Consider the following 26,070-nt stretch of genomic DNA (forward strand, 5'->3'; position numbering starts at 1 on the left):
TTCACTTGTAGAGGTGTACCCAATAATAATTGCACCATAATAGTCTTTGAGCATGGATTCACACACATATATTTAAATAATCTTGAAAAAATATAACATTGTTATGCATGGTTTAGAGAGAAAGTATGAGTTTACGTGAATCCATATTTCTCAACTTGAATACACCTCTGGATCCGTCCGAATAAAAAATCGGACAACTCGATACACGAAACATTTTGTGTTCATGTAGGGTTTGGAGAAGAACCGTATCCCAAAAGGGTCTATCCGAATAGCATAATATAATTAGTTCTACCCATTCTATCTATTGCCAAAAAATATTGTTAGAAAGGAATATGTCTAGGTTCAGTCTCTAATACTACTCTGCAATTTTGTTTGCCCCTTTGTCCCAAACATAGTGTCACAATATTTGGACAGTTAAGCCTCAAGTCTCAAAATGGTACTAGATGTCCGAATATTTTGCATCCTATTCATGGAATACACAAGCACTCGCTATAGCAACTTAATCACTTCAACAACCACAACAATTCGGTGGAATTCCACTAGTGAAGTCTCAAAATGGTACTAGATGTCCGAATATTTTGCATCCTATTCATGTAGTACACAAGCATTCACCATAGCAAGTAAATCAGTTCAAAGAAATTAAATATAAGAATAGCTTCAGGAACTAAATTTGATAGGGTAGTTGGCTTTAGGTTGTAGTTATAATGTCTAAGACGAAAAAAATTGGATTTAATTTAAGTGTGTTGCTTCAAGATAATCCCTTACTCTCATCTATACTAGCCTGTGGCGGAGCCACCTTTATCTAACTGGTATCACTCGATACCTTTTTACCGAAAAATTATAGTATGCTGATAATTTCTTTTTATTTATATATAATATATGTTAAATTCTCTTTATGTGTTTATTTTTTTATATTATTACACTCTTACGGAAAATTCTACCTCCGCCATTGAACCTTAAGTGTAGTTAGTATAAGACAGGATTGTGTCATGTCTACAATTAGTAGATTTCACGTGTGTCAAATTCAGCATTTTTCTGTTTGTCCTAAGATGGATAATAATCTATAGAATTCTAGAAAGGAAAAAGTGATTCATGGGCAAAACTAAAGTAGACATGTCTATACAGTATTTGGAAATAGAAAGAACATAAAAGCAAACCTAAAAGTAGTATGGGAAAAAATTGGTTTAGTTGAAAAATGCAGGCCATGTCCTCGTGGGGATGTCCCTCACTAACCGAACCCCCTGGTTTTTTCCAGAATTTTTTCATCACCTAAACAATTTGACTTGACATGCAAAGACACGATAGGGATGACACATACTCTAATATAAATCATCAATAGTTTCCTAAAATACTTTTTCTATATCCTCGTTCATATACAAGCAAACTATGCTACTGGTGCTAAAAAAAAGATAGTTCCGTGCACTAAACTCCCGATAGGCGCGAGATCCAAAAAAGGGTCGGACCACAAGGATATATTGTAGTCTAAAATTGAGATGAACAAAATATTGATTGCTCAAACTTTTGATTGGAAGGTCACCTTGCAAATGCTCGAGAAGTACGTCCTTACGTGTAAGCTTGATTCTTTTTCATGAGCTTAATATACATGAAATTTTTTTCTTGGAACTGGATAGTGGAGAGATTCGAATCGAGGACTTATCGATGTGTTGCTCTTATACTATATTGAAGTGTGTGATCATTTGATCTAACATACTTTTATTTACTTAAACATTCTCGATATGGTGTTACTGTTTCATACGAGAGGTTATCTACATAACTAGCTAGTCTATAACATAAAGATTTGGAGAACATCATATTACTACTAAATCAATCCAGAAATACTCTTAATGTTGTGATATTATCGACTTTGTACATGTTAAAACAACATAATTTTTTCCCGAAAATTCTTAGACTGTTACGAGTGTATATCCTACATTTTTTAATATAGTTTCTTAGTTTTAATCAACTTATAATATAAAATTTTGTTCGCACACTCGACGCCCTTACGTATCCTTCCCTCTTTTATCTTCCACTTCCTTTACCTTCATCAATTCTAGCATAATTTTGTCAAAAAATCTCACAAAGGATTGCCAATTTTTACTAGGGACTCCCCAAAAAAGTCACCCAAACACGTGAAGTTGTCCATACCACATGGGTCATTGCCATTTTTACAGATATAGATTTAAGACTTATATATCAAGGGACTTTCCTACTTATCGTGCTATTTGAGAACTCAACCCTACGTGTCAAAGAACAAAAATTTGATGAATTTTGATCGTAACATTATCCAAATAACACGTGTGAAATGTCAAAGGAGTCAAATACTTAAAGGTCAAAGGACTCTCTTTTCTATGTTTAGGTTCCAGGGCATTAGTAAAAATAAAATCATTGGTATATATTACTCCATCCTTTTTAATTTAGATGGAATAGTTTGACTTAGCACGGAGTTTAAAAAAAAAAAAGAAATTTTTTGAAACTTGTGGTCTTAAAAGCTTAAGTAGTAAAAGCTTTATGGGGCCATGATATTTGTGTGATTATTAAAATGAGTAAAATAATGAAGAGTTTAAAGTTGAATTATTTCCAAATTTAAAAATATATCATTTATTTTGGAACAAATTAAAAAAAAAAATATCTCGTCTAATTTGAAATAGAGAGCTTAACATTCATCACTTTTTATAATCTCAGTTTAAAATGTGACAAGTTGCTTACTTTTCCAATTATTCCTTCTATGCAAATGTTTCTCGCTCAAGTAAATCCGTATCCTTACTCCAATGAACAGCTCATTCTACTATAAGATTTCAGATTAAAGTTTTATACAATTTAAGTTATAAAATTGATAGTGTATAAATTTTTTAATACAATCCGTGTAGTCTTTAACATATTATAATATGTTTTATGCAATTTCTATCTGGCTTCCCTTTATTTTTCACACGAAAACTTATTTATAATTTCTTTATAAATGATTTGATCGTATAAATAGTTTTTACGCTGATAATATATATAATTTAATTATTTGGAGTTTAAATTAAATGATCATCACCTAAACTAGAGACTAATGACGTTACATAAATATGCTTAAAGATCCAATCATTCTGCAGCAAATGTTACTCATGCATGGCTTATTCAGTTGGTGGTCCTATATATATATTGCACTTAACAAGTAATTAATTAATATATAATAAGTTTTAGTTTTCTAGTAATTTACATAACAAACCATGTATAGTTTGTGGTCCATGAACATTCTCGTGCAATGCTGAAATGACACATATATAATCCTCAAATCAAATGTGGTTAAATTAGCATACTTAGAAGTAATCAAACAAGAATAATAGATTTTTCAAGTCATATATATATCACATAATTACAAGTATCGAAGAGTTTGAAGTTAGTAATTACCATCTACATACAAAAAAACTAACAATAATTTTTTTTAAAATATAAATTATACACAAATGATCAGTAAAGATAGTTTGCTTCTGAATGGCAGACCGATCGAGTTTTCCGAAGATAATCTCGATATCCACACAGATCTTACTGAAACTTTTGTTGACTTAGGGTCGAGGAATTTATTAATTTTTACCCTATTTACTTAAAAGATAATTACAATTAACAATTCATAAGAAAGTGAAATTTTTAACCTGGAACAACAGCTGATGAAAAATACACTTGATAGTGTAACAACAACAACAACGACAATAATAAACCCAGTGTGATCCCACAAGTGGATCTTGGGAGGGTAGTGTGTGTACCCCTACCTTGAGAAGGTAGAGAAGTTATTTTCGATAGACCCTCGACGCAAGAAAAAATAAAAAAGAAGCAGTAAACAATAACACCAGCAAAATAGCAATAGATGTATATAAGTTAAAAGTTCAAGTTTTATGAAAAACATATTTGTATAATCTAATCACGCATAAGCTAACTAGTTGTGCGGGTAAACTTACCTAATAAAAATGATAATTAACCTAATATATCACTGACTAAACTACTTTATTAGTGTAAAAGAATCTTTATACAACCAGTCCATAAGTTAAACAGACTTATTAGCTATTATAACATGTTAAAATATAATGATAAATAAATAACAACGTAAAAGAAATTCTAGCCACGTGATAAAAAAAATTTAGTGAATTTTTTGGTGATTTAGTCAAATGGCAAAGAAGTAGGGTCTCCAGAAAGGTGAACAAACTTTAAACAGGAGAGAATGTTCATAACGAAATTTTAGCATAGGAATCTGCGTAAGGTTTCTTCACTGTACGACAGCTATTAGTCTAGGAATTAGAAGGGATTCATCACTAAATATGGAAACCCTACACATGACTTTCCCAAAAAGGAAAGTTTCACAACTCAGTCATACATTGGAGAGTAGACACCTTCAATAGTGTGAGACAATTTAGGATTTCAAGAAGAGTTGTCTTCCTATCAATATTAATGTTAGACCTCAATAATCCATTGGTTGTAATTTAATTGCTTAGCATTATAATATTGTCCTTGGAATGAAAACCAAGTATGAAAGCTTGCCTACCTTTATTTAAGGATTTTGTTGGTATGTATCTTCGTAGAAATAACACCGGGTAGTCACTTTAAATGGCTGATATTTATGATTTTCCTAATGTAATCTGTATTTTAGTTTTTTAATTTAATTTTTTCCTACACAAATATCTCGAATTATCTTGAAATTATTAAGATTTAAGTTCAAATTTTTAGGACAAAAATTTAAAATAACTACTGATTAATCCCTAAATAGAAGCCATAAGAATGGTTGTTTGTGTACTTGAAATTATTGGATTTTATAATGTGCTAATTTCCAAATGACTCAAATGTGGAAGGAGTCATTTAAATGCAAAGTTATTCTTAATCTAAACCCACAACCACTAATTTGAAGTTTGTCCTTTTCTTAGATAAGTAGTATAAAGTTCGATAATGTTCACCGGTCTAAACTCTAAAGTTTAAGGGGCAATACGGTGTACTTAGCTCTTGTTATGCGCGAGGTCTGGAGAAGAGACTCCAGAGTCTAGACCACTAATCTGATTGTAAAAAGCAACTTTTACACAAATAGCAGGCCGAATTCACTGTTTACTTTTCATAGCCGGTATAAATATAATATACATTGATCATATATGGTTATATACATATTATACATCCACTGGTAATTTTTAGTTTAAGCGATTTGGTGTTGAACTTTTTAGGTCTTCTTTTAGCAAAATAGTGACCAACTTTTCGATATAAGGCAACAAAAGTGACCAACCAATGCAAATAACAATCATTAACGGGTGAAATTCAAAAATAGCCAGATTTACAAGTGGTAATTGAAAAATAGCTACAGTTTCAAAAGTAATCGAAATTTAGCCACTTTTCATGTAAAGATAAATCTGAATGAAAACACTGTTCAAAATCCGGAAAATATTCCAGCATAATATACTGGAGTTCAAATTTTTTACATGTGAACTTCCAGCATAATATACTGGAGTTCCAGCATAATATACTGATCCAACATAATATGCTGGAAGTTCATACACAGGTGCTCCAATCTCCAGTATATTATGCTGGAACTTTCCGTGTGCTGGAGTTCCAGCATATTTCATACACAGGTGCACCAATTTTCAGTATATTATGCTGGAACTTTCCGTGTTGCAACAAAATAGTAGCTATTTTTTAATGAATTTGTAAATGCTGGCTATTTTTCAGTTACCAGCCCGAAAACTGGTTAGCATATGTTATTTTTACATCATTAACAACTAAAAGGCCCATGAAGAAAACTGCTAAAAGGCCTGAGATCGTCAAGAGAAACTGCTGCAGTCCAATTCAAATGAGAAAGCAAAAGCCCAATATATTAATTCGGGTGGCCCAGTGGCCCATCTAGCACTTCCTAGGCGAGTCACCTTCCCCATTGTAAAACTAACTGCTACGTGTCCAACTATGAAGTAAACGAACAAAAACTGTTATGTAGCTGCTCCTCCAAAGTATTTGTGTGCATATCCTAAAATAACAAACAGAATTTTAGTAGTACTATGTAGTTTCTATCTGCCGTAATTTAGAAGAAATGTTCGAATCTTAAAATCCATTTTGGCTACTGAAGTTTTAAGACGGATCTCTTGCCGAAATAAGCAGAACTCTCATTTTACAGGCATGATTATGAATCTTGGGATCTTTCTCTTTTTCTTTTTTTATATGTCGGGTCTGTAACAACTTGTTTGGATGGTTGTTACCTATTATATTGTATCGTATTGTTACTTTAAATATAATATTTGTTTTGATTGTTACTTAAATTTTATTGTATCGTATCGTTAAATGTATCGTTACATAACGATATGCCACTTTATGTAACGATCGATTTGGTGTGGTCGCATCGTTACCTTGTCTTTTTATCTCAATCTCACCCTTCATTATTATTAAATAATTTTATTTTATCATTTACCCTACTTTTTTATATAGTAATTTTACCCTGTGTCATAATTTTTCTTTATAATATTGCAAGTTTATTCTTCATATTGTTGGTGCGTGATATCATAAAACGATGGCAAACGACACAATCTATCCAAACATTGTATTTATCAAACGATATAGTACAATACAATACAGTACGATACGATACATTATGAAACGATACGTAACAACCATCCAAACAAGCTGTAAGTGTGTTGTGTTTTTTTCTGGCGTTTATTATCAGTGGCAGGGCCATAAATTTTTTAATAGGTGTTCAAAATTTAATATACATTTATAAAAATTAATATTTTTGACTTATATATATATTCAGTATAATTTTCCCGTCACACTATGTGGCTACGCCCCTGTTTGTTATCAGAATTTGTTGATCAGTTGGATGCAAAGAAGTAGTAGTACGTAACTAGCTAGTTATTACTTGCATGTTTCTCTGTTCTCAAATCTGGTTTTTTCTTTACCTTATTATTGCAAGTGCTAATTGTGCTTTCCAGTTTCCAAGTTTAGAACTTTATATTGGTCTTCCCATTTATATGGGGTAAACTAAAAGCTGGTCTGAAAACTGAATTGTGAAATTTATGGTTATGATTAATACTACCAGTTTAGTCTTCTTTTAGGGTTGGAACTGTAGATTAATTATTGGGGGAAAGTAGGAATATCACCCTTAATTAGGATATATAATGTAATGTTTTTCAAGATGCACTTGTCAGCAGTTCATTGCTCACATGGTCCGAAGGGGTTTAAATGAAACTCCTTTATCGGAATTTATAATTGCAACCAGGATAAAAGCAGTTCTTTTTTGTATATATGTAAATTGTTGAATCCTGTCGACATAAGGAAAGCTTCTAGTGTAGTGGTATAGTTGGCTAAAAAGTTACTTTAGATTGCAAGTCTGAACCTCATTGAGGCATTTTTGCGTTTCCTTTTGACTCCCCTTGTTAGAATTCTGGCTCCACCTCTCATTGTCCATACAAGATGTTCACATGTACTATTGAGCTTGTTTACGATCAGCTGCGTTTCGCATTTCTTCAACCTCAGCCTCCTGCTTCAGGTAAAATTAATAGAGTGTCATGTAAGGACTGAGAAAGGGCTGGAAAGCAGGGGAAAAGAAGTGAAAGTTATAGGGTCTTATGCAGAGGCGGACCCAGGATTCGGTGGTAGCGGGACACCATGATATTCAATATAAATTTCTCACTGCTCTTACAGATTGGTACGGGGGCCTATGCTAGACATTTACAAGTATACATGGAGTTTTTGTCGAAGTTTCCGGGTGCCGGTGACCCCTCTAAGTATAGTGTGCATCTGCCTCTGGTCTTATGTACGTTTAATGACCTTAAACTCAAAAAATATATGGACTTGGTAACACCTGAAAATTATGCTAATAATGCAAACCTTTCTATGCTTCACCTGAGCCGAGGGTCTATCGGAAACAGCCTCTCTATCTACACAAGGTAGGGGTAAGGCCGCGTACAAACTACCCTCCCCAGACCCCACTTGTGAGATTACACTGGGTTTGTTGTTGTTGTTGTAATGCAAACCTTTGACTGGCTTCTAGCATTCTACTTTCTAGTAGCTAATATTTGATCATCAACTGATAACAAGATTACCAGACTTTCCTGAAGTGATTTTTTCCCTCTGACCATATCCTTGATTAGGCTTTAACAATGTCAAGCTAACTGCGCTGTTGTTTTCAGGTTTGATTCGTGCTTTTTAAAAGTTTTAGAGAGCATTGCAACTGAGATCATGTGGCATGGCATCATTTTACATCTCTCTCTATGTGAACATGTATAGAGATCTCCACGAACCTGCTCTCGTAATTGCTGGATGCTTTGTCTTGGTCGCATTAATTCTCTCTCTTTTGTCAATATTTCAGCATCTCAGATACTATACCAATCCAGCGGTGAGTACTCAATTTAGGTGTATACATGGAGAATTAATTCTTATTTCCTAGAACGGGTGGATCTTAATTTTGCTTTCTTATCAGGAACAAAAATGGATCGTGGGGGTCCTTTTCATGGTTCCTGTCTATGCAACTGAATCAGTAAGGAAAAAATGCACTCTGATTTCCGAATTCTTAATTGAGATACGTATCAAGGAAATGCACACTATCTTTTCTATGCAATATACATGTTTAAACTGATTGATTAAAGCAATTGTGAAAAGAATGCTCCTTTTATGTTTCAAACTTAAAGCTGATGGAAAGTTTCTAAACCGATAACTGCAAATTCCCGATGAGAATTGAACGAATTGGTTTTCTTGTCTTTTCCAGATTTTATCCTTGTGGAACCCAAAATTGTCCCTTGCCTGCGACATATTGAGGAACTGTTATGAAGCGTTTGCACTCTATTCTTTTGGCAGTTACTTGATCGCTTGCCTTGGTAAGCATGATCTCTAAACACAAAAAATAGCTTAAGAACTTCCTAACTGTCTTTTGTATAACCAGAGCCTGGTATAACAGTGAACCAAGATCTAAAATGTTTGATATTTTTGCTGTGGTGATAGTCAAGCTTTCCCTTGTTACTTTCGACGACAAAGAGTTTCACTTACTTAGCATGTTAAGGGACTGCTTTTAATTTTGTGGGGTCTACTTCTCATACATGCATGTCTACAAAATCCTTTAAAAAATGGAATATAACTTGCATAATACAAGCTATTAAATATAGTTGATTTACTGGGAAATGGATGTGTGGCAGGGGGTGAGCGAGAGGTCGTTGAACTGCTCGAAGATGAAAGAAGGAAACAAATCAGTCAGTCGTTGCTAGGAGGAGAGGAGAAACCTGTGACACAAAAAAGAACGTTGTATAACTTCATTTTCCACCCATGTGTCGTGGGGAAGAACTTGTTTACTATAGAAAAATTTGGTCTTGTACAATATGTATGTAAAAGGGTACAAAGTTTCATAAGTACGTTGATGTATTCGTTATCTTCATACTAATACCGTTGTGTTCCACAGATGATTTTGAAGACAACCTGTGCATTCCTAGCTCTCATTATGGAGATATTTGGGGTATATGGCGATGGAGAGTTCAAATGGCACTATGGGTACATCATTTTCTCCATTTAGCTTTTACATATTGTATAAAATTTTAAAGTATGAGAACGGATTACACATATCAAGCACAACATATAGCCGCGTAATTAAATACCATTAGGGTCATCACTACATTATTGTAGCAGCGATTTTTTCTGGTAGCTATATTTTGCTGTTTTTGGACTCAGATTCGTCACTAGTCTGCTTATTGCTTCTTGCAGATACCCTTATATTACTGTGGTGCTAAACTTCAGCCAAATGTGGGCACTGTTTTGTCTCGTCCAATTTTATAATGCGACTCACCATAAACTCCAGTCAATAAAACCGCTAGCAAAATTTATTAGCTTCAAGGCCATTGTTTTTGCAACATGGTGGCAAGGGGTGGGGATCGCCTTGATATGTTATTTAAGAGTGCTTCCGAAGGAAGGGAAGTTCCAGACCGGGTTGCAAGATTTTCTGATCTGCATAGAGGCAAGTATTCTCTGTGTTTTTATTCCATCGAATTGTTTTTCAGTTCTATCTAACAAGTGTTACGTATCACCCTAAGACCTTCCTGAGATATGGATAAGGCATCTCATTTCCTCCTCCTTGCTATTTAGCTAACTCTCATTTCTACAGATGGCTATTGCTGCTATTGCGCATGTTTTTGTCTTCTCCGCAAAACCTTATCATTTCGTGCCAACATCTGTGTATGAAGAGATTACTGCCCAAAAAGCAGAAACAACTTTAAAATCAGAAGACGGAGAGAAACCAGCTGTTGTTGAAAAGATAGAAGCCAAGGTTGAGCTTCCGGGGACAAGTGTCACAGAAAGTGTTCAGGACATCGTCGTTGAAGGTGGTCAAAAAGTAAGACCTTTTCAGCACTTATACTTTTGTTGTATTTGAACACCACAAATCATCTATTCTTGAAGTAGTATATCTAATTGCAACATTTGCTAAACCAATAAAACAGGTTGTGAAGGATGTAGTTTTGACCATAAACCAGGCGATGGAACCGGTAGAGAAAGGTATGACAAAGATCCAAGAAACTTTCCACCAAATATCAGTCAATGACGAGAAAGAAGAAAAACAGGAGACGGAAATTAAGATTGAGGAACACGAACAGAATGTAACAGGAGACGACAGATCTCATTCTCAGGTGCTTATATCGCGAGATGAAAGGCGGAAAACTTGAACTGGTATAGTATATATGTTGAGACAAAGGAAGTTGAAAGACAAAAGATTGTCACTGAGGTATTCAAATCATGTTCTTAGTAGGATTTGATCATCTTCTTACTTAGCAGGATTTCTTGTAGTTAATTGATTTATTTTTCTTTTTATTGGTAATACATGGATTTCCTTCCTTTAGGGGACCCTTTATATAGAGTGCACCTGTTGTTCCTGAGATGCAATTCCTTTTAAGTTGTACGACTTCTATAATGAGTCACCTGTAACTACTTTTAGGTGATTTACTTCATCGTCGGAAAAAAGTAAAACTTCATCTGCTGTCAAATACTAACATAGAAACATTGCATAGAGTTCGTGGGTAACAGCGTTATTGAACCCTCTAAGCACTCGAGCTTGCTTAAGAGGGTGTTTGGATTGGCTTAAAAGCTGGTCAAACCAACGTAAAAGCACGTGGGAAGAACCACCTCCGAGGGTGTATTTCTGATTAAACATGTGCAGAAAACATTTTATGTGGTGTCTCGGTATCTTGTTTTATTTTTGCTGATCATGTCTAATTCAATCGTATTTCTTCTCAATCTAACAAACTTGCTCGTATTTCAACATCATTGTTGCAGTATAGCAATTGGCAAAACTTGTGTCCAATTGCTTAGATAAATAAATACATAACTATTCACAAAGAACTGTAAAACACTAAATGACTACACTGACAGTATGCTCATGAACATGTAAACTAATTACAATCGTATAACTCTGTCATATTTGACACAATATACAACAAGATTGCTGAGGAAACTATTTTATAACTCTCATCCATCATTTCCAGAACAGCATAATTCACAGCAAGCGAAGCAACCTAAGCATGCCAAGGAACCCAGAAACTGCGTCAGCACAATTGCACACTGATCGTTCATCTTTGAACACGTTCGAATACAGCACATGCAACAGCATATATCACACATCTTTCCGCAGCAGTTAGATGCTGCCTTTGCTAAAATCTCTGCTGTTTCGGGTTTTGTCTCAGAGGCTCCAGGAGGAATATTTTCAACTGTAGCGCTGTAGTTACCAAAACCAACAGCAAGATTCTGTAGCAGTATTTTCTTCTCCAATTTAGGTTCTTCAATCTTCTTAGCAGCAGTGGAGACCTGCTTCATTCAACTTTGGTTAAAGAAAGAATACGACAGGGTGCTAATCTTTCAAATCACATACACAATTCCAAATTCTTATATCTATTGTGGCAAACTCATTGTTACACGGCATATTACACAACTCAGGTCGTTTCTGTAATTCGGTGTTGGTGTGACTACAATTAAATCCCTGGCAAAACACATATTAAATGTGCCAAATAAAATAAGACTATAGCTATTTGAACTGATTTTTCGACTCCATGCAGCCTCTGCCAACAGAGTAACTGGAATTCACCGGCCAAAAATATAGAGATTTAACTGGGAATTCATATCGTTATGTATTTCCAGATACTCAGGTTAGAATTGAGTACACTGAACTGAACTGTTAGATCTAGTATAATCTTTTATTGGAACTGTTAGATCTGGTATAAACACTAAATTCCTTCTGATCAGTAAGTTCCCTACCTTCCGCTTGGAGGTTGACTCAGTGACTACTTTGCCTCTATCGGTCTCCATCAATATCATGCGTGTATATTCAGAAATTACTGCATGTTGTATACTCGTTTGTGCTATCTGCCAAGATAGGAGAAGAAGGATTAGTCCGTAGGAACTCCAAAAAGACTAAGCCAAGACTACACAGGCAAAAATATCAGATCAAAACATTCCAAATAGGCGTTCCAGTTAATAGTAGGAACCTTCTGTTCAAGGTCCTTATTTTCAGTCAACCAGGCCTGAGCAGTAAGCAGTTCAACCTGTTGCCTCGCCAACACCTGCACATTCAACATACAAAGCAATTGAATCAATGTATCCTCTTAAATCCAGTATTCTCTCAGCAGGCAGCGGCAATTGAATCAATGTATCCTCTTAAATCCAGTATTCTCTCAGTAGGCAGCGGAAAAGCCAGAAAAAATTCTCAGCAGCCAAATTAAGGAAATTTTCGATCTCCACACCCTTGATAGGAAGGTGTTGAGGTCGAGAATTAGGGTAGACGTTTATTAGGTAGTTGAGTGTATTCTTTTTTCATGCCAGTAGTATTAATAGTATTCTCGTACTTTCACTGTCTTATTATCGTATTATCTTGCTATTGTTACTGCCTCTTTTTTTATGGCTTCTACACTATCGTATTTGTTTTCCCAACACTGCTGCGACTTTGCTGTCCTTGAGCCAAGGGCTATCGGAAACAACCTCTCTATCTTCACCAGTAGTATTAATAGTATTCTCGTACTTTCACTGTCTTATTATCGTATTATCTTGCTATTGTTACTGCCTCTTTTTTTATCGCTTCTACACTACCGTATTTTTTTTCCCAACACTGCTGCGACTTTGCTGTCCTTGAGTCGAGGGTCTATCGGAAACAACCTCTTTATCTTCACAAGTTAGGGGTAAGGTCTGCGTACACAGTACCCTCCCCGACCCCACATTGCAATTAAATTGGGTTTGTTGTTGTTGTTGTTGTATAGTTAAATTGTTTTTGTTAAATAAGCTAAAGTAAGATAGTTGAACTGTTAAATGCAAAAACAAAAAAAAAAACGTCAGTAAGGCATTGATGCATGTATAGAACTAAGTACAAGACGCAGTAGTCATTTGAAGCTCTAAAAACCACCGCCCATGCACAAAGATGAATAAACCATGACCACCTTCAAGTCTTCCACAACCTTCAAACGGTCAAAGGTTCATGAATGCTCATCAGGCATATAAGGGCAGTCAGCTATTCAAGTGACATTTAGATCATTCTTTTCTTTGTATATGCTCTTCTCATGGGAGAAAATATGCAGATTCACGAGGTAAAAGTCATACTGTTTGTGATCCATACATATCTAAAGACACGTGTTACCTTATCAAGAGGTATGTCCTTTGCCTGAACAGCTTTCAGATCCACAGAGAAGTTACTCAAGTCTGCAAGGACTCCTTTAGCTTTAAGCACCTCGGGGAATGCTCCGCGGTATCTGCCTGACAATACTAATGGACCCTCAGATGAAAGGTCTGGAGTTGGAGCGGGAAACACCTATTGAAAAATTTGTGTAGTTTCCTTAGGAAGCATGTATTCATATAGGAGAAACAGCAAACTTCAACTGCGTACCATTAACAAAGCATGCAGATAATACTAAAGTTTTTTCCATATTACATGTAGTATTGTATCCAATTCTTCAAAAATTATTTGTAGGCCTCTTGTAAAATGACGTCGGAATCTTGTAACTGATTAGATTTGTTATTAGGTAAATATTTAAAATTATCGTAATTGTGATCCATCCAAGAACTATTACTAAAAGACATAATATATACTCATAGGCGCACCTCAAATTCTTCAAGACCATCAAGGTTCTCAAAGGAAATATTCGCAAGAATGATGGATGATGCCCTGGAGAAGAGCTGCTCCATACGAACTTCAATAGAATCTGTGCAAGACCACCAAACATAAGGGAGAAGGGCAATTAGTTTCAGGTCACAACTGCACATAGTTTCTCACAGGAAAAGCAGGAAATCTATGTTAGATCATCTCAACTTATAAGTATGAACAAAAACATTACATCAGGTCCCAGGAAGGATAAAAAAGGAAGCTAAAACTGCACAGCATTGTCATCATGGTCACACAAATAGGAACAGACACAATCATTCTCTAGGCAAATCACTATTAGTGGACTGAGATAAAAAGTGTATGTCATCCTTCTGGTCATGATAGGTTACCGAATTATCTCCACCCTAGCGTCTTAGTTCGACTTGTCACAATTGCTCATATAAAATTGTTTGACATTAAACGGAGTATATAAAGGGACCACTGCTAAGATTTTGTACCTTTAGACAATGGAAAAAATGATCTAGAAGTTGTAAAAGCGGATCCTATTCAGCATGTACAAATCAAAAAGTAATTTATCTTGAAGCAAATCAAACGAATTATAATACTTGAATAAAAAAATAATAAGTATGATGCTATCTTTCAATCATGTTGCAAGAGCTTTCATTTGGGAAAAAGATTTAACAAGAAAAATGCTGTAGAATAATCAACTTACCAACATCATAAGCAGCGGCATAGTGGCCATGACTCATCATTGCAAGCATGCGCAAAAAATAGTGGTTACAGAACAACCCTGAAATTATTCATGTTAGATTGGTTATTAAAGAGCATAAATCTACTGCACCAAGGACAGATGAATCAATTCAGATGCCTAGTACATAGGTGAAAAGATGTAAACTCCCTAAGACTATCATGATTTATAAACTGATTATATCCCTTAAAGTCACAACCTACAAAACCAAGTTTTTACCAAGCTTGGTCGCATCTAAAAAATGTGACGAAATGAAAAATATTTTTTTCGTATTAGCAAGATTTTTGTGCATATATTTGGGCTAAGATAGAAAACAGAGAACATAATGCATCTACCAAAATACTTCTCTTGTTTTTTTGGGTGGGGATGGGGGAATCTGGGTTGGGGGAGCTTTGGCGGAGGCAATGCTTCTTCCATTTACATACCTATGCCTACTGTATAAAGCCGCGGGCATATCATTTGGTTTTGCATCAGATGACTCTTCAGAACATGACAGATGTGTCTTTCATCTTCAACAGCTCCGTCAGTGACCAAGAAAATAACAGGAATGTGTTGCTGGGTATAGGAAAACATCTCCATGGCCTGATAAAGGTAAAAGTGTTATCTTGGATTTGTCAGACAAATGCAGGAACAATAAAGTTCTATCATTTCAGTAGTACTTCATTATCAATAATGAACTCAAAATTCTAGAAACAGTGAGCTGTGAAAAAGAATATATAGCTTCAATATGCCATGGACTTGCTGGAAATCCAGCCAACTAGCATGGCATGCAAGGTTGCAACATGAAGTTGGTGAAAACCTTGGAGACCAGGGTTCAAAATCCCAAAAACAGATAGGTGAATTCTTCCCATCTTCCTAAACGTAGATGGGCAGAGTTACCCGGTACCCGTTAGAATAGTCGAGGTGCGTACAAGAAGACCCGGACACCACCATTATTCAAGAAAAAAAATTTTAGACCGAAAGAGAGAAAAAACATTAAGAGCACTCATTCCTAGTACCCGGGGAACTTGAAATGATATATATGACAGACTCCAAGTCCTAGTCCATGTAAAAGTTTGGAGCACAATAAGCATTTCATTAACATGTAGGTTTATAAAATTATAATTAGATTTTAAAAAAAAAAAGTAGTTCTGTTCATAAATATAACCTTCTTGCTTACATAACATTGTTATCTTTTTTTTTCCATTCTTCATGCTTTTCATCAAAAGAAGAAGATTGACATCCTCAGAAGACAGGACGATTAATTAGTTACAAAAATGTGACATGCAACTAAAATAGATGAAAGAACAATATAACCTGAGACAGATATCCAAAAATGGGTATGACCTGAGTCAACGGATTCAAAATATTTGTTCCGCCACCAGCAACAAAATTCGTGCCAATCCACTGAGTTGCATTTTCAATAGCCTTCTTGGTTGCCAATTCCAGTGATGAAGAAAATAGGTACTTTTCACTGTTGAAAGCTATTATATTAAACAGATCTTGAGAATCAAGCTTTGACAAGGCCGTACAGAGCACTTGTTTGGTATCCTCAATTGGTTTTCCCTTCATGCTCCCACTTATATCAACAACAAATACCACTTCCTTTCTGAAGACCTATTGAAAATTTCAAGTGACAATGACAAAATTTCCCTTAGTAAGTAAGGGAAGGGCATTGACACTTCCACGTATATAACAGCCCTTCTTAAGCAATAAGAAAGATTTTGAAAATATATAACGGAAAAACAAGTCGAAATATTCATACAAGTTTTCCTACTTCCAGGTGTAGACGTTATTGATTGATCTTTCCTTCACAAATAGTATAAAAACCCAACTAAATATGGAAAATAACAAATGTTAACACTTGTTATATCTTATTTTGGCAACTTCTAAAGTTAAACGCTCATCAAGTAATCTTCTTAACTAATCTGGTGATTCGGGCATGAATATGCATGATCATGGACCAATAACTGTAAATATCTTTTAGCTCGACCTCACAGTCATACTATGTTTTAGAAAGATAATTTAATCTGTGGCCTGGAAGAGCAACTAGCAACCTGGCATAAAGATGGAAAATCGTACGATTCAATGAATGCTGAGTGTAGAAGAATAACAAACAGATTTTCATTGGTTACCTTCAAAACTTTTTAAAAGTTACTTTTGGAGAGAAACTTTTAAATGCAAAGGTCAATGAAAGAAAAAAAGTACCGACCTTCCTACACTGCTGGTCTCCCGGAAAAAGAGAGCAGCAAAACATCTCTCTCTGGTCGGTGTCAAGTAGTGGGGGCGATTGCAAAAGTACACTGCCAGAGATATGAGTCGACGAAACCTGGAAACAGAGTGATGATGGATGAAACAGATTCTCACAGACCAAATTATAAACAGATTTGTCGAAAATTTCACTTTAAATTGCTGGAGCTGAAAAATAGCAACATAGTACCCTAGTGGCTAATCGTTTGACCTTACTTTCCAGGAAGTTAGAACTAACCACAAGCTCTATGTTATATAACAATCACGAAAAATTCATGTAGGGCCTACCATGTAAGAAAAAACAAAGTTACAACTTGACCAATTAAGGACTTCAGATTCGTAAAAGAAGCCCAACTTTCCTGCTTGACGTTGTCGCTCCTAAAAAATAAAACAAAAGAACCCTGATGTCACAGTTGTTCATCAACCACTAAATTATAAGTCGGTGGAATATATAACTGGCAGCACCTTCAGAGGGTGACTAGTGGTCTTGCACATAACTTCTGTTCCAGGACCAGAGTTAACATCAAGCTTTATCTTTTCTTTTTTAGAGATCTTCTTTCCAGCTGGAGTGACAAAGTCTGGAAAACTAAATGGTACGTCCAAGGTTAGCTGACCATTGCTATACAATAACTTCTGAGACCATCTAATCGAGACAGATATATTGGTTCCACCATCCACCTGAAGAGGTGAGTCCATCATTATAATGAACAATAATGAAGAAGATAGCAGGTTATGTAGGAGTAGGACACTGAGAGAAACTTACCTGTGGTATTGTAAGGGTAAAAATTTGGGGCGTCAGAAAGCATCCATCTTCAATTTTGGCTAGCTTTTCTGTTCCGCTTTCATCATCCATGGCAACTATTTTAGTGCAGTATGTTTTCCTGGGTAACTCAACCTCGACACCTAGAATTGAACCCTGTTAGCCAAATAATTTATCACTTGAGAACAAAAAATCGGCAGTGTTTCACTTTTGTGAAACAAAAAACATAAGGTGAGGATTCAGGATCTAACATAAGAAGCAAAATATATTTTTCAATCACGAATAAGAAGTAAAATATTTAATGAGACAACAGTTAATGAGATCAATATGATGCTGACAACTTATTTAATGAGACTACAGTTGATCAGATCTGTGTCATGCTGACAACTTCCATGTCATCAAGCACCAATCAATCATCAACTGCTCCTTTTTCCCAAATTAGTCGGGTCAGCTATATGAATCCTCTATGTCCATTCGGCTCAACTCATGTCCGTTTCATTCCAGTACAAATAACGACTTTCAAGGCAAGTTAAGAGCTCTCTAACACTAGAGATTCTCTAAATCTCATGCTTATTCTTACACATATTTACAACTTTCTACCTGACAAACACCGGGCCTAATGTAAGTGTTACAACAAAGCAAAACCTTAATTCTGACTAGTTTGTGTTGCCTCTTTGCTTCATGTCATAAAAGCATCAAACTGACTTAGTAATGTTCATATCTCCTCGCAACAAAAGGACAAAAAGGCAGAAAGGGTCTCGTTCAACCCAAAAAAGGACACATGAGGAGAAAGAACAAACAACATATAAGTACAACCTTAACAAAAATCTGAAGCTACTTTAAAAAATTATAAATAAATTAAAAAAAAAAAAACTATCTTATCAGGATCATCAGCATCATTAGAGGTTAACATTACAAATCCCATCGTTTGTAAGGAAATAAATTATTCACAAAGAATGGAGCATATTACCACCAGCTTCTGCAATCTGTAATATTTGTCTTACTAAGAGAGAACACTTGAAAGATATTCTTAAGCAGTTAAAAGTTCATAAAAGCCTAATTAGACAAGAATTCCTATTATCCATGTTACCATTAGATATTTTATCACATTCATTCAAAAAAGAGAAACTTTATACTCCCTAGTTAACTCAGAAGTAAAAATACTTAAAATTAATGAGAGAACATATCTTTTAGGTGGGGAAAAAGGGGGAAGAAACATAGTTGAATAACCTGTTCGCCCATAGGAACGACAATACGACAGTCGCAGCTACGGCTACCCATGACGCAATGCACACGCCATGATCCAGTGACAGTAATGAACGCCATATTATCCAAATAACAATCAGCTTCAAGTGAAATTCCGTTCATTTGAAGAGGAATCAAAGCAGGAGGATCGCACCTGCCGTGCACGTGAGGCTGGTAGCTCGGAATATCCGGATTATCAACTATAGCAGGATCATTAATCACAGCGTACAGCATAGGCGATTCCGGCAGGTATGACTGTGACGCCTTCTCCATCGCCGTCATCGGCTTCGGCGGCGCCACCGCCCTATCCTTCCCAAAATATATCCTTTTCGATAGATGTACACCGTCTTCAACTGCTTTCACAAATTCCTCCGCCATTGAATAATGTAAGTTCCGGCAACGGAAAAGGACAGAATAGGAATTATAGAGTTACGGAGTAGCGATAAAGTGGGAAATAAGTAGATCGGAAAAGATAATTTCTCCGACACTGATCGACCGTTGATGAGGGTAGAAATGTCTTTTTATTATAAATGAACAGTATTGAAGAAAGTGAAGCACGTTAACGTATCACTTTACCTGTTTTATACGCACAAAAAAGGAGACGCCATTTTCGTTTTCTTCCTAATATAGTTTTCTTTTTCTTTTTCTTTCTTCGTGAATAAATGATAAAAATAGTAATGCCGGCCCGTTACAAGGCTCCAGGCTGGAGTATTTCTTTGTATTAAGACCTCGTTGGCCCACAATGTTACCGTTGGCCGTTGGCTTATTCTTCTTTAAATATTTTTCGCATAACTAATATCTATGAACGCACGTTAATAATGATACGTGATAATTTAAATATTTATTTATATAAATTAATAATAAAATATAATTAATGAGAGAAATTTTATGTTTAATAATACAACAATCATCTAACTGCCGAAAAATATTATTACATTTGCATAATACATGAATTTAAAATAAAAGAACATCATCAAAACTTACACAAATGATCAATTTTGTCATGTTAGTTAAATAATTATGTATTATAGTTTAAAAATATTTTAATGTGATGGTATCTTAACGAATACTGTTATAAATATAACTCAAAGTAATAATATAGAACAAGAAAAAAACAAGCTAAGAGATACAGAGAGAAAGAGATGAGAGATTTTTATTTCTTCTTCAATTGTGTGTATTTTCCTATCTATTACAAGGCCTTTATATAGGCATAAAAAGTGAAGAAAAATATGTCATTGAATATGTCATTAAGCATAGAAATATGTCATTAAGCATTTGAGAAGATCATGGAGGAAGAGTATACATCAATTATAATTTGATTTTTCTTATAACACTCCCCCTTGGATGTCCATAGATAATGTACCTCGTTAAAACCTTATTAGGAAGAAAACCCTATGGAAAAAAAATCCTAGTGAAGAAAAAAGAGTACACATGTTTAGAAATACGGCTTTTGGTTGCCTCGTTAAAAACCTTGCAAGGAAAACCCAGTGTGACAAAATCTTGTAAGGGAAAAAGAGTACAACGCGTATTAACTCCCCCTGATGAGAGAATCAATTCACATCCTTGAGCCTTCGCATCCCAATCTTGTGCACTAGTTTCTTGAAGGTTGACGTCGGTAGAGATTCGGTGAACAAATCAGCCATATTATTACTTGAACGGATCTGTTGCACATTGATATCACCATTCTTTTGAAGATCATGTGTGAAAAATAACTCTGGTAAAATTTGCTTTGTCATATCCCCTTTTATGAATCCTCCCTTCAATTGGGCTATGCATGCTGCATTGTCTTCATACAAAATTATGGGTAGTTTGTCACACTTCAAACTACATTGTCTCGAATAAGGTGTATTATAGACCTCAACCATACACATTCTCAACTTGCTTCATGAATAGCAATTATCTCAGCATGATTGGATGAAGTATCCACGATTGATTGTTTAGTCGATCGCCAAGATATGGCAGTGCCTCCATATGTAAACACATAGCTTGTTTGAGATCGAGCCTTGTGTGGGTCAGATAAATATCCAGTATCGGCATAACCAACAAGATCGGGACTGCAATCATTGCCATAAAATAATCCCATATCGATAGTCCCTTTTAGATACTACAATATGTGTTTGATTCCATTCTAATGTCTCCTTGTAGGAGCAGAGCTATATCTTGTTAAGACATTAACTGAAAAAGTTATGTCAGACCTTGTAATGTTAGAAAGATACATTAATGCACTAATTGCACTAAGATATGGTACTTCGGGACCAAGAAGCTCTTCATTATTTTCATGAGGTCGGAATGGATGTGCTTTATCCATATAGAATCGCTTTAAAATCTTTTTAGTATATGCTGATTGATGGACAAAAAATTCATCTTTCATATACTCAATTTGTAGACCAAGATAACAAAATTTCTTTCCAAGATCTTTCATTTCAAATTCTTTCTTTAAATAGTCTACTGTTTTAGGAAGCTCTACTACTTTAGGAAGCTCCCTAGGAGTTCCAATGATATTTAAATCATCAACATACACGGTGATTATCACAAATTTAGATCCAGATCTTTTTATAAAGACACAAGGATAAATTGAATCATTCTTGTACCCTTCTTTCAACAGGTACTCACTCAGGCGATTATACCACATGCGCCCTGATTGTTTCAATCCGTATAAGGATTTTTGAAGCTTTATTTAATAAATTTTTTGAAAACCTTAATATGCTTCAGAACAATTTAAATCCTTCAATGATTTTCATTATACGCATATCACTGTTTTTCTTGTATTGCCAGATTAAAATCTGAAATGGCGACATCCACCACAGGAGAACATGTCTCTATATAATCAACGCCGGAATATTTACAAATCTTCTTGTGACACAAGTCGTCTTTATGTCTATCGACTTGACCTTTTTTTTTCCGCACAAGAACACATTTATACCTCCATTGACTTTATACTTTCAGGTGTTGGGACTATCCGTCCAACTTCATATTTTTCAGGTGAAATCAATTTTCATTGCGTATTTTTCATTTAGCCAATCATTTATCTGTCCAAATTTCATGACAGATTTGAGCTCAAGATCCTCGTCAATATTAATAATATTGAGCGCTACATTATAATAACAATATCGTCGACGATCATTTTATATCGATTCTACTATTACCCAATAAAGACATAACTTATTGAGATCTCTTTATCTTATTATTTTCAGGTACCTAAGCCTCTCCCATGAGGTCTTATGAAGTGTTATGTCGTGGTACTCTTCTAGAGCACTTGCCTCCTTATTATGACCATCTTGAACATTTGCTCCCCTCCTTCTTCAAAGAGTTTTATCTTTGGAACCGATTAGTCTATTATGCTTCATGCATGCCATAGACTCTATTCATTATTAACTTTATTTTATTTGGAACATTAGTAGCTGAATATGACATTTAGCTTTGGGTTAGCAAATACGACTAGCAATATTTTGCAAATGAATTATCACTTGAACTTCAAGTTCACATTTTCTCGTACGAGGATCTAGATGTACTCATAATAATTCATTCCATGCATTACTTTTTCAGCTGTCCATTTTCTCCCCATATTGTTGGGATCACCAACACATATCCCTAGCCTTATTTGGGGATCCATCTTTGTGCATTGTGGTGGAAAAATTAAATCATCTAACACATTCATATTTCTAGATTATTTGGTTCCTGACCCTGAACCGATTGTGATAGGGAGAACTTATCATAACTTGGCTAGATGCATACAAGTACTGTTGTATATTAAATAATACATCACATACCAAATTTTATTTTGGCAGTTTTGTTCTCATAACCAATGGTTTAGATATAATTGGAGGCATACAATTTCTGCTAAACCAACTTGGATTTAAACCAATATTATCAAGATAAATCATCATAATTTATATTCTGGAACCGTGCTCTAATAATTTGAGCAATCAATCTTGCAAAAGCCAAACTGCAAGTTGATAACAAATGCACATGTGACCATAGAATAGATGCATCTATTAAAATCATATAATAGTAAACGGTCCACATGGAAGGTGACTGAGCCCATATTTATCACCTTTTATTCGTTCCATAAATCAAGGGATTAAATCCCAACCTTAACTGGTATATCATGAGAATAAGCAGCACAAGAGAATTCTTGAAGAATCTTATATTTTTTCAATATATGCCAATGTAATTCTCAATTAATTTTTCGCATCATAATTGAACCGAGATGGTCAATCGGTCATGCCAACTAAATATTTATTTCAGTAAACCTCTAGTTTATTTGTTACACATGATTCCATCATCATGCTTATATTTATGTAGTACAAATAGAAAGAAAATCGAGTAATCTTTCATATTTACCCGTTATGATTATAGAAATCTGAAGATATTTAATATTCCTTTCATTTATAGTCTCAATATGCAAACCACTTTGAATTATACATTTGAAACTCAAAAAGTTTCTTTTGTGACTTTACAATATCAATGTCGTGAATAATTTTATTCATCTGGGTAGTAACAAATTAATTTTTCTGGAGCTCTTAACAACTTTTGTACTACTAGATCTTTTGTCATACCATTCATATGGTAAATGTCTCCTTCACGGAAAAAATTATATCATAACAAATTGTCATGGTCAAAATCATCATAAGCAAAATCATTTCTTGCTTTAATTTTGCCTTTAATAACCTTTTATAAGGCACACCAAAATATTGTTTGGCGTATCACATGTACGCGACCAATGACATATTCATGTAACCACACAATAATATTTATTCTCTTTATTTTACTCAAACCTCCCTTAGAGGTGAGTTGTGTGGTATTCATCTAATCATGCATTGCATGTCTTTATTCATTACTTTTATCACATATTGTCACATTCACCTTTAGGAATGGGTCTACATTCTCAATGCTTATCACAAGTCACATTCTCTTCAAGAAATGGATCATAATCAACGGCGTGCTTTATTATTTTTCATATCAATTTGATGGTAAACATTGCCTTCACATTTTGAAAACCTATTTTGAGAGCCTTTATTGTTCTCCTTTTATAATCATAGTGATTATTATTATTATTATTTTGATATTTGGAACGCCCACGTCATTATTCAACCACTTGTCTTCATTTAGACTTATTATGCGCCGCTACCATATTCTCTTCAAGAATGGAGCAAATCAAGTGGGGTAATATTCATGCCTTTTCATGAAAAATATATTATTTTTCTTTAGTCATCATTATATCATCAATATGGTATAGTGAGACTCAAACCCAATATCTTACCAATATAAAGGCATGTTAGTCCATAATAAATTGGGACTCAAACCCAACTCTTATCATCATGGAGCATCAGGACTTGATCCTGATGTCTTACCCTCATGGTGCATTGCGACTTAAACTCATTAAAGTTGATATCATTAATAGAAAAGGACAAAAACAATTTCAAATACGAAGGAAATGCTTACCTCTTGAGTTAAACTCTTCATAATATCATTTGGATATAATTCTCAACAATAGACTTTCGTTTACTCAAATCAGCTAAGTAATTAGTGTCAAAGAGATATATGAAAATAAAAAATAATATTGAAAATTCACATATGGTCTTTGCTGCAATAAGCTTACTTCAAGATGAAAGTGATATGACCAAAACATTAAAGAAAAATAATGTATCAAATAGAATAATATAGTACTACTAGTTACCATGCACTTTTGTGGAAACTAAGTATTATGCTCTCTAGAAAAACAAAGAGATATAGAAGAACCTTTAGGTTAATCAGGTAATCAAAAATAAATTAGGGGACAATTCTTTGTCTATTATCTACTACTGTATGCTTTCCATGTAGAAATGATTCAACATGTTAATTTGATAAGCATTATCATCAATAAAAAAATTGGTGTAGTACATACTTCTTGTACTAATACTTTTTCTTATTAAAATAAAATAGTTACGAGTATTATTATTATTATATTATTATATTTGACAGTAAGCTAATGTATAATCATTATACTAGGCATACTAAAATCGTATTATAAGGTAAAACCATAAGCATACATAATAAAGTATAATTTTAATTTTGTAGATTATTTAGTATACTGCATGCCACCTATTATTTAGTTCATGAAAATTTAACAATGTGACATCCTTAGCAGCCACATAAATACTAATTTTCTAATAACCGGACCATTGCTTATTCCAAATATTGGTATAAACTTATATGGTTTAAAGTTCGGACTTGTTGCTGTAGCAGAAAGACGTGCCTGTAACACAGAAGTGGAATTCAACCTTGAGGTTAGAGACTTCGTGCTGATAACGTATTATAAATATAACTCAAAGTAACAATATAGAACAAGAAAAAAGCAAGCTAAGAGATATAGAGAGAAAGAGATGAGAGATTTTTATTTCTTCTTCAATTGTGTGTATTTTTCTATCTATTACAAGGCCTTTATATAGGCATGAAAAGTGAAGAAAAATATGTCATTGAATATGACATTAAGTATAGAAATATGTCATTGAATATGTCATTAAGCATTTGAGAAGATCATGGAGTAAGAGTAGACATCCATTATAATTTAATTTTTCTTATAACAAATATTTCTTTATGGATAATTTTTGTGTGTGTATGTTTCCTCCTAATGCTTTGGTTGCTCTGCCTTAACCAGAACGCTTGTTGTCGATCTTGATATCCCTCTTGAAAGTGCAACATACAATTGTTCGTGCAAGAAAATATATTACGGTAAATATAGTCCAATATTTAGGATGTTTGTCCTTGTGCTTTATTTATTATATTTGCAAAATATAAACATACTAAAAATTATTTTCACACAAATTTAAAAGGTTATTCCTTAGTTTTGGAAGACGAAGGTTTAATTCAGGGATAAAAATATACTTAGAAGCACTTTGACCGGTATCATAATTTTTGCATGTATCACGTTATTGTCAAAACTTCTATATACCATCTGTGTGCTATTATATAAGCTCTTCGGTGTATTTAAGTTTTTCGGTAGCATGTTGGGCATATTTTTCTTCAAAATTAACCTATATACAATGGAAGATC

At 34.4% G+C, this 26,070-nt stretch overlaps 3 protein-coding genes across 3 annotated transcripts in view; 1 reads left to right on the forward strand and 2 right to left on the reverse strand.

The window, feature by feature from the left end:
- LOC107798038 (protein TIFY 10A-like) overlaps positions 1–26,070 on the reverse strand; it is a 202,404-nt gene that overhangs the window by 94,893 nt on the left and 81,441 nt on the right. The gene's annotated exons all lie outside the window — the stretch shown is intronic.
- LOC107798031 (protein LAZ1 homolog 2-like) lies at positions 5,951–10,825 on the forward strand. The gene is made up of 9 exons (XM_016620957.2): positions 5,951–6,121; positions 8,130–8,335; positions 8,420–8,476; positions 8,705–8,813; positions 9,129–9,310; positions 9,389–9,477; positions 9,688–9,937; positions 10,085–10,312; positions 10,419–10,825. The coding sequence occupies exons 2-9, from the start codon at positions 8,186–8,188 to the stop codon at positions 10,638–10,640; spliced, it is 1,287 nt and encodes a 428-aa protein (XP_016476443.1). The 5' UTR covers positions 5,951–6,121; positions 8,130–8,185; the 3' UTR covers positions 10,641–10,825.
- On the reverse strand, positions 11,198–19,729 carry LOC107798032 (uncharacterized). Its single transcript, XM_016620958.2, has 13 exons — positions 19,021–19,729; positions 17,794–17,946; positions 17,496–17,708; positions 17,319–17,408; positions 16,993–17,109; positions 16,128–16,397; positions 15,227–15,383; positions 14,766–14,843; positions 14,053–14,153; positions 13,592–13,762; positions 12,453–12,527; positions 12,223–12,330; positions 11,198–11,775 (listed from the first exon to the last, which is right to left on the reverse strand). Exons 1-13 carry the CDS (start codon positions 19,411–19,413, stop codon positions 11,440–11,442), a joined length of 2,262 nt encoding a protein of 753 aa, XP_016476444.1. The 5' UTR covers positions 19,414–19,729; the 3' UTR covers positions 11,198–11,439.

The sequence above is a fragment of the Nicotiana tabacum genome, chromosome 2 (assembly GCF_000715075.1).
Source record: "Nicotiana tabacum cultivar K326 chromosome 2, ASM71507v2, whole genome shotgun sequence".
Classification (NCBI taxonomy): domain Eukaryota; kingdom Viridiplantae; phylum Streptophyta; class Magnoliopsida; order Solanales; family Solanaceae; genus Nicotiana; species Nicotiana tabacum.

What these genes read in the sequence shown, in the direction of transcription:
- LOC107798031 (XM_016620957.2), top strand. Translation starts at nt 8,186, where the DNA reads ATGGCATCATTTTACATCTCTCTCTATGTGAACATGTATAGAGATCTC. An exon ending in CTGTCTATGCAACTGAATCA is followed by an intron (nt 8,477 to 8,704) that starts GTAAGGAAAAAA and finishes TGTCTTTTCCAG; the next exon opens with ATTTTATCCTTGTGGAACCC. An exon ending in AATTTGGTCTTGTACAATAT is followed by an intron (nt 9,311 to 9,388) that starts GTATGTAAAAGG and finishes TGTGTTCCACAG; the next exon opens with ATGATTTTGAAGACAACCTG.
- LOC107798032 (XM_016620958.2), bottom strand. Translation starts at nt 19,413, where the DNA reads ATGGCGGAGGAATTTGTGAAAGCAGTTGAAGACGGTGTACATCTATCG. An exon ending in ACTTTGTTTTTTCTTACATG is followed by an intron (nt 17,110 to 17,318) that starts GTAGGCCCTACA and finishes CTCTGTTTCCAG; the next exon opens with GTTTCGTCGACTCATATCTC. An exon ending in GCTTTATACAGTAGGCATAG is followed by an intron (nt 14,844 to 15,226) that starts GTATGTAAATGG and finishes GAATAATTTCAG; the next exon opens with GGTTGTTCTGTAACCACTAT.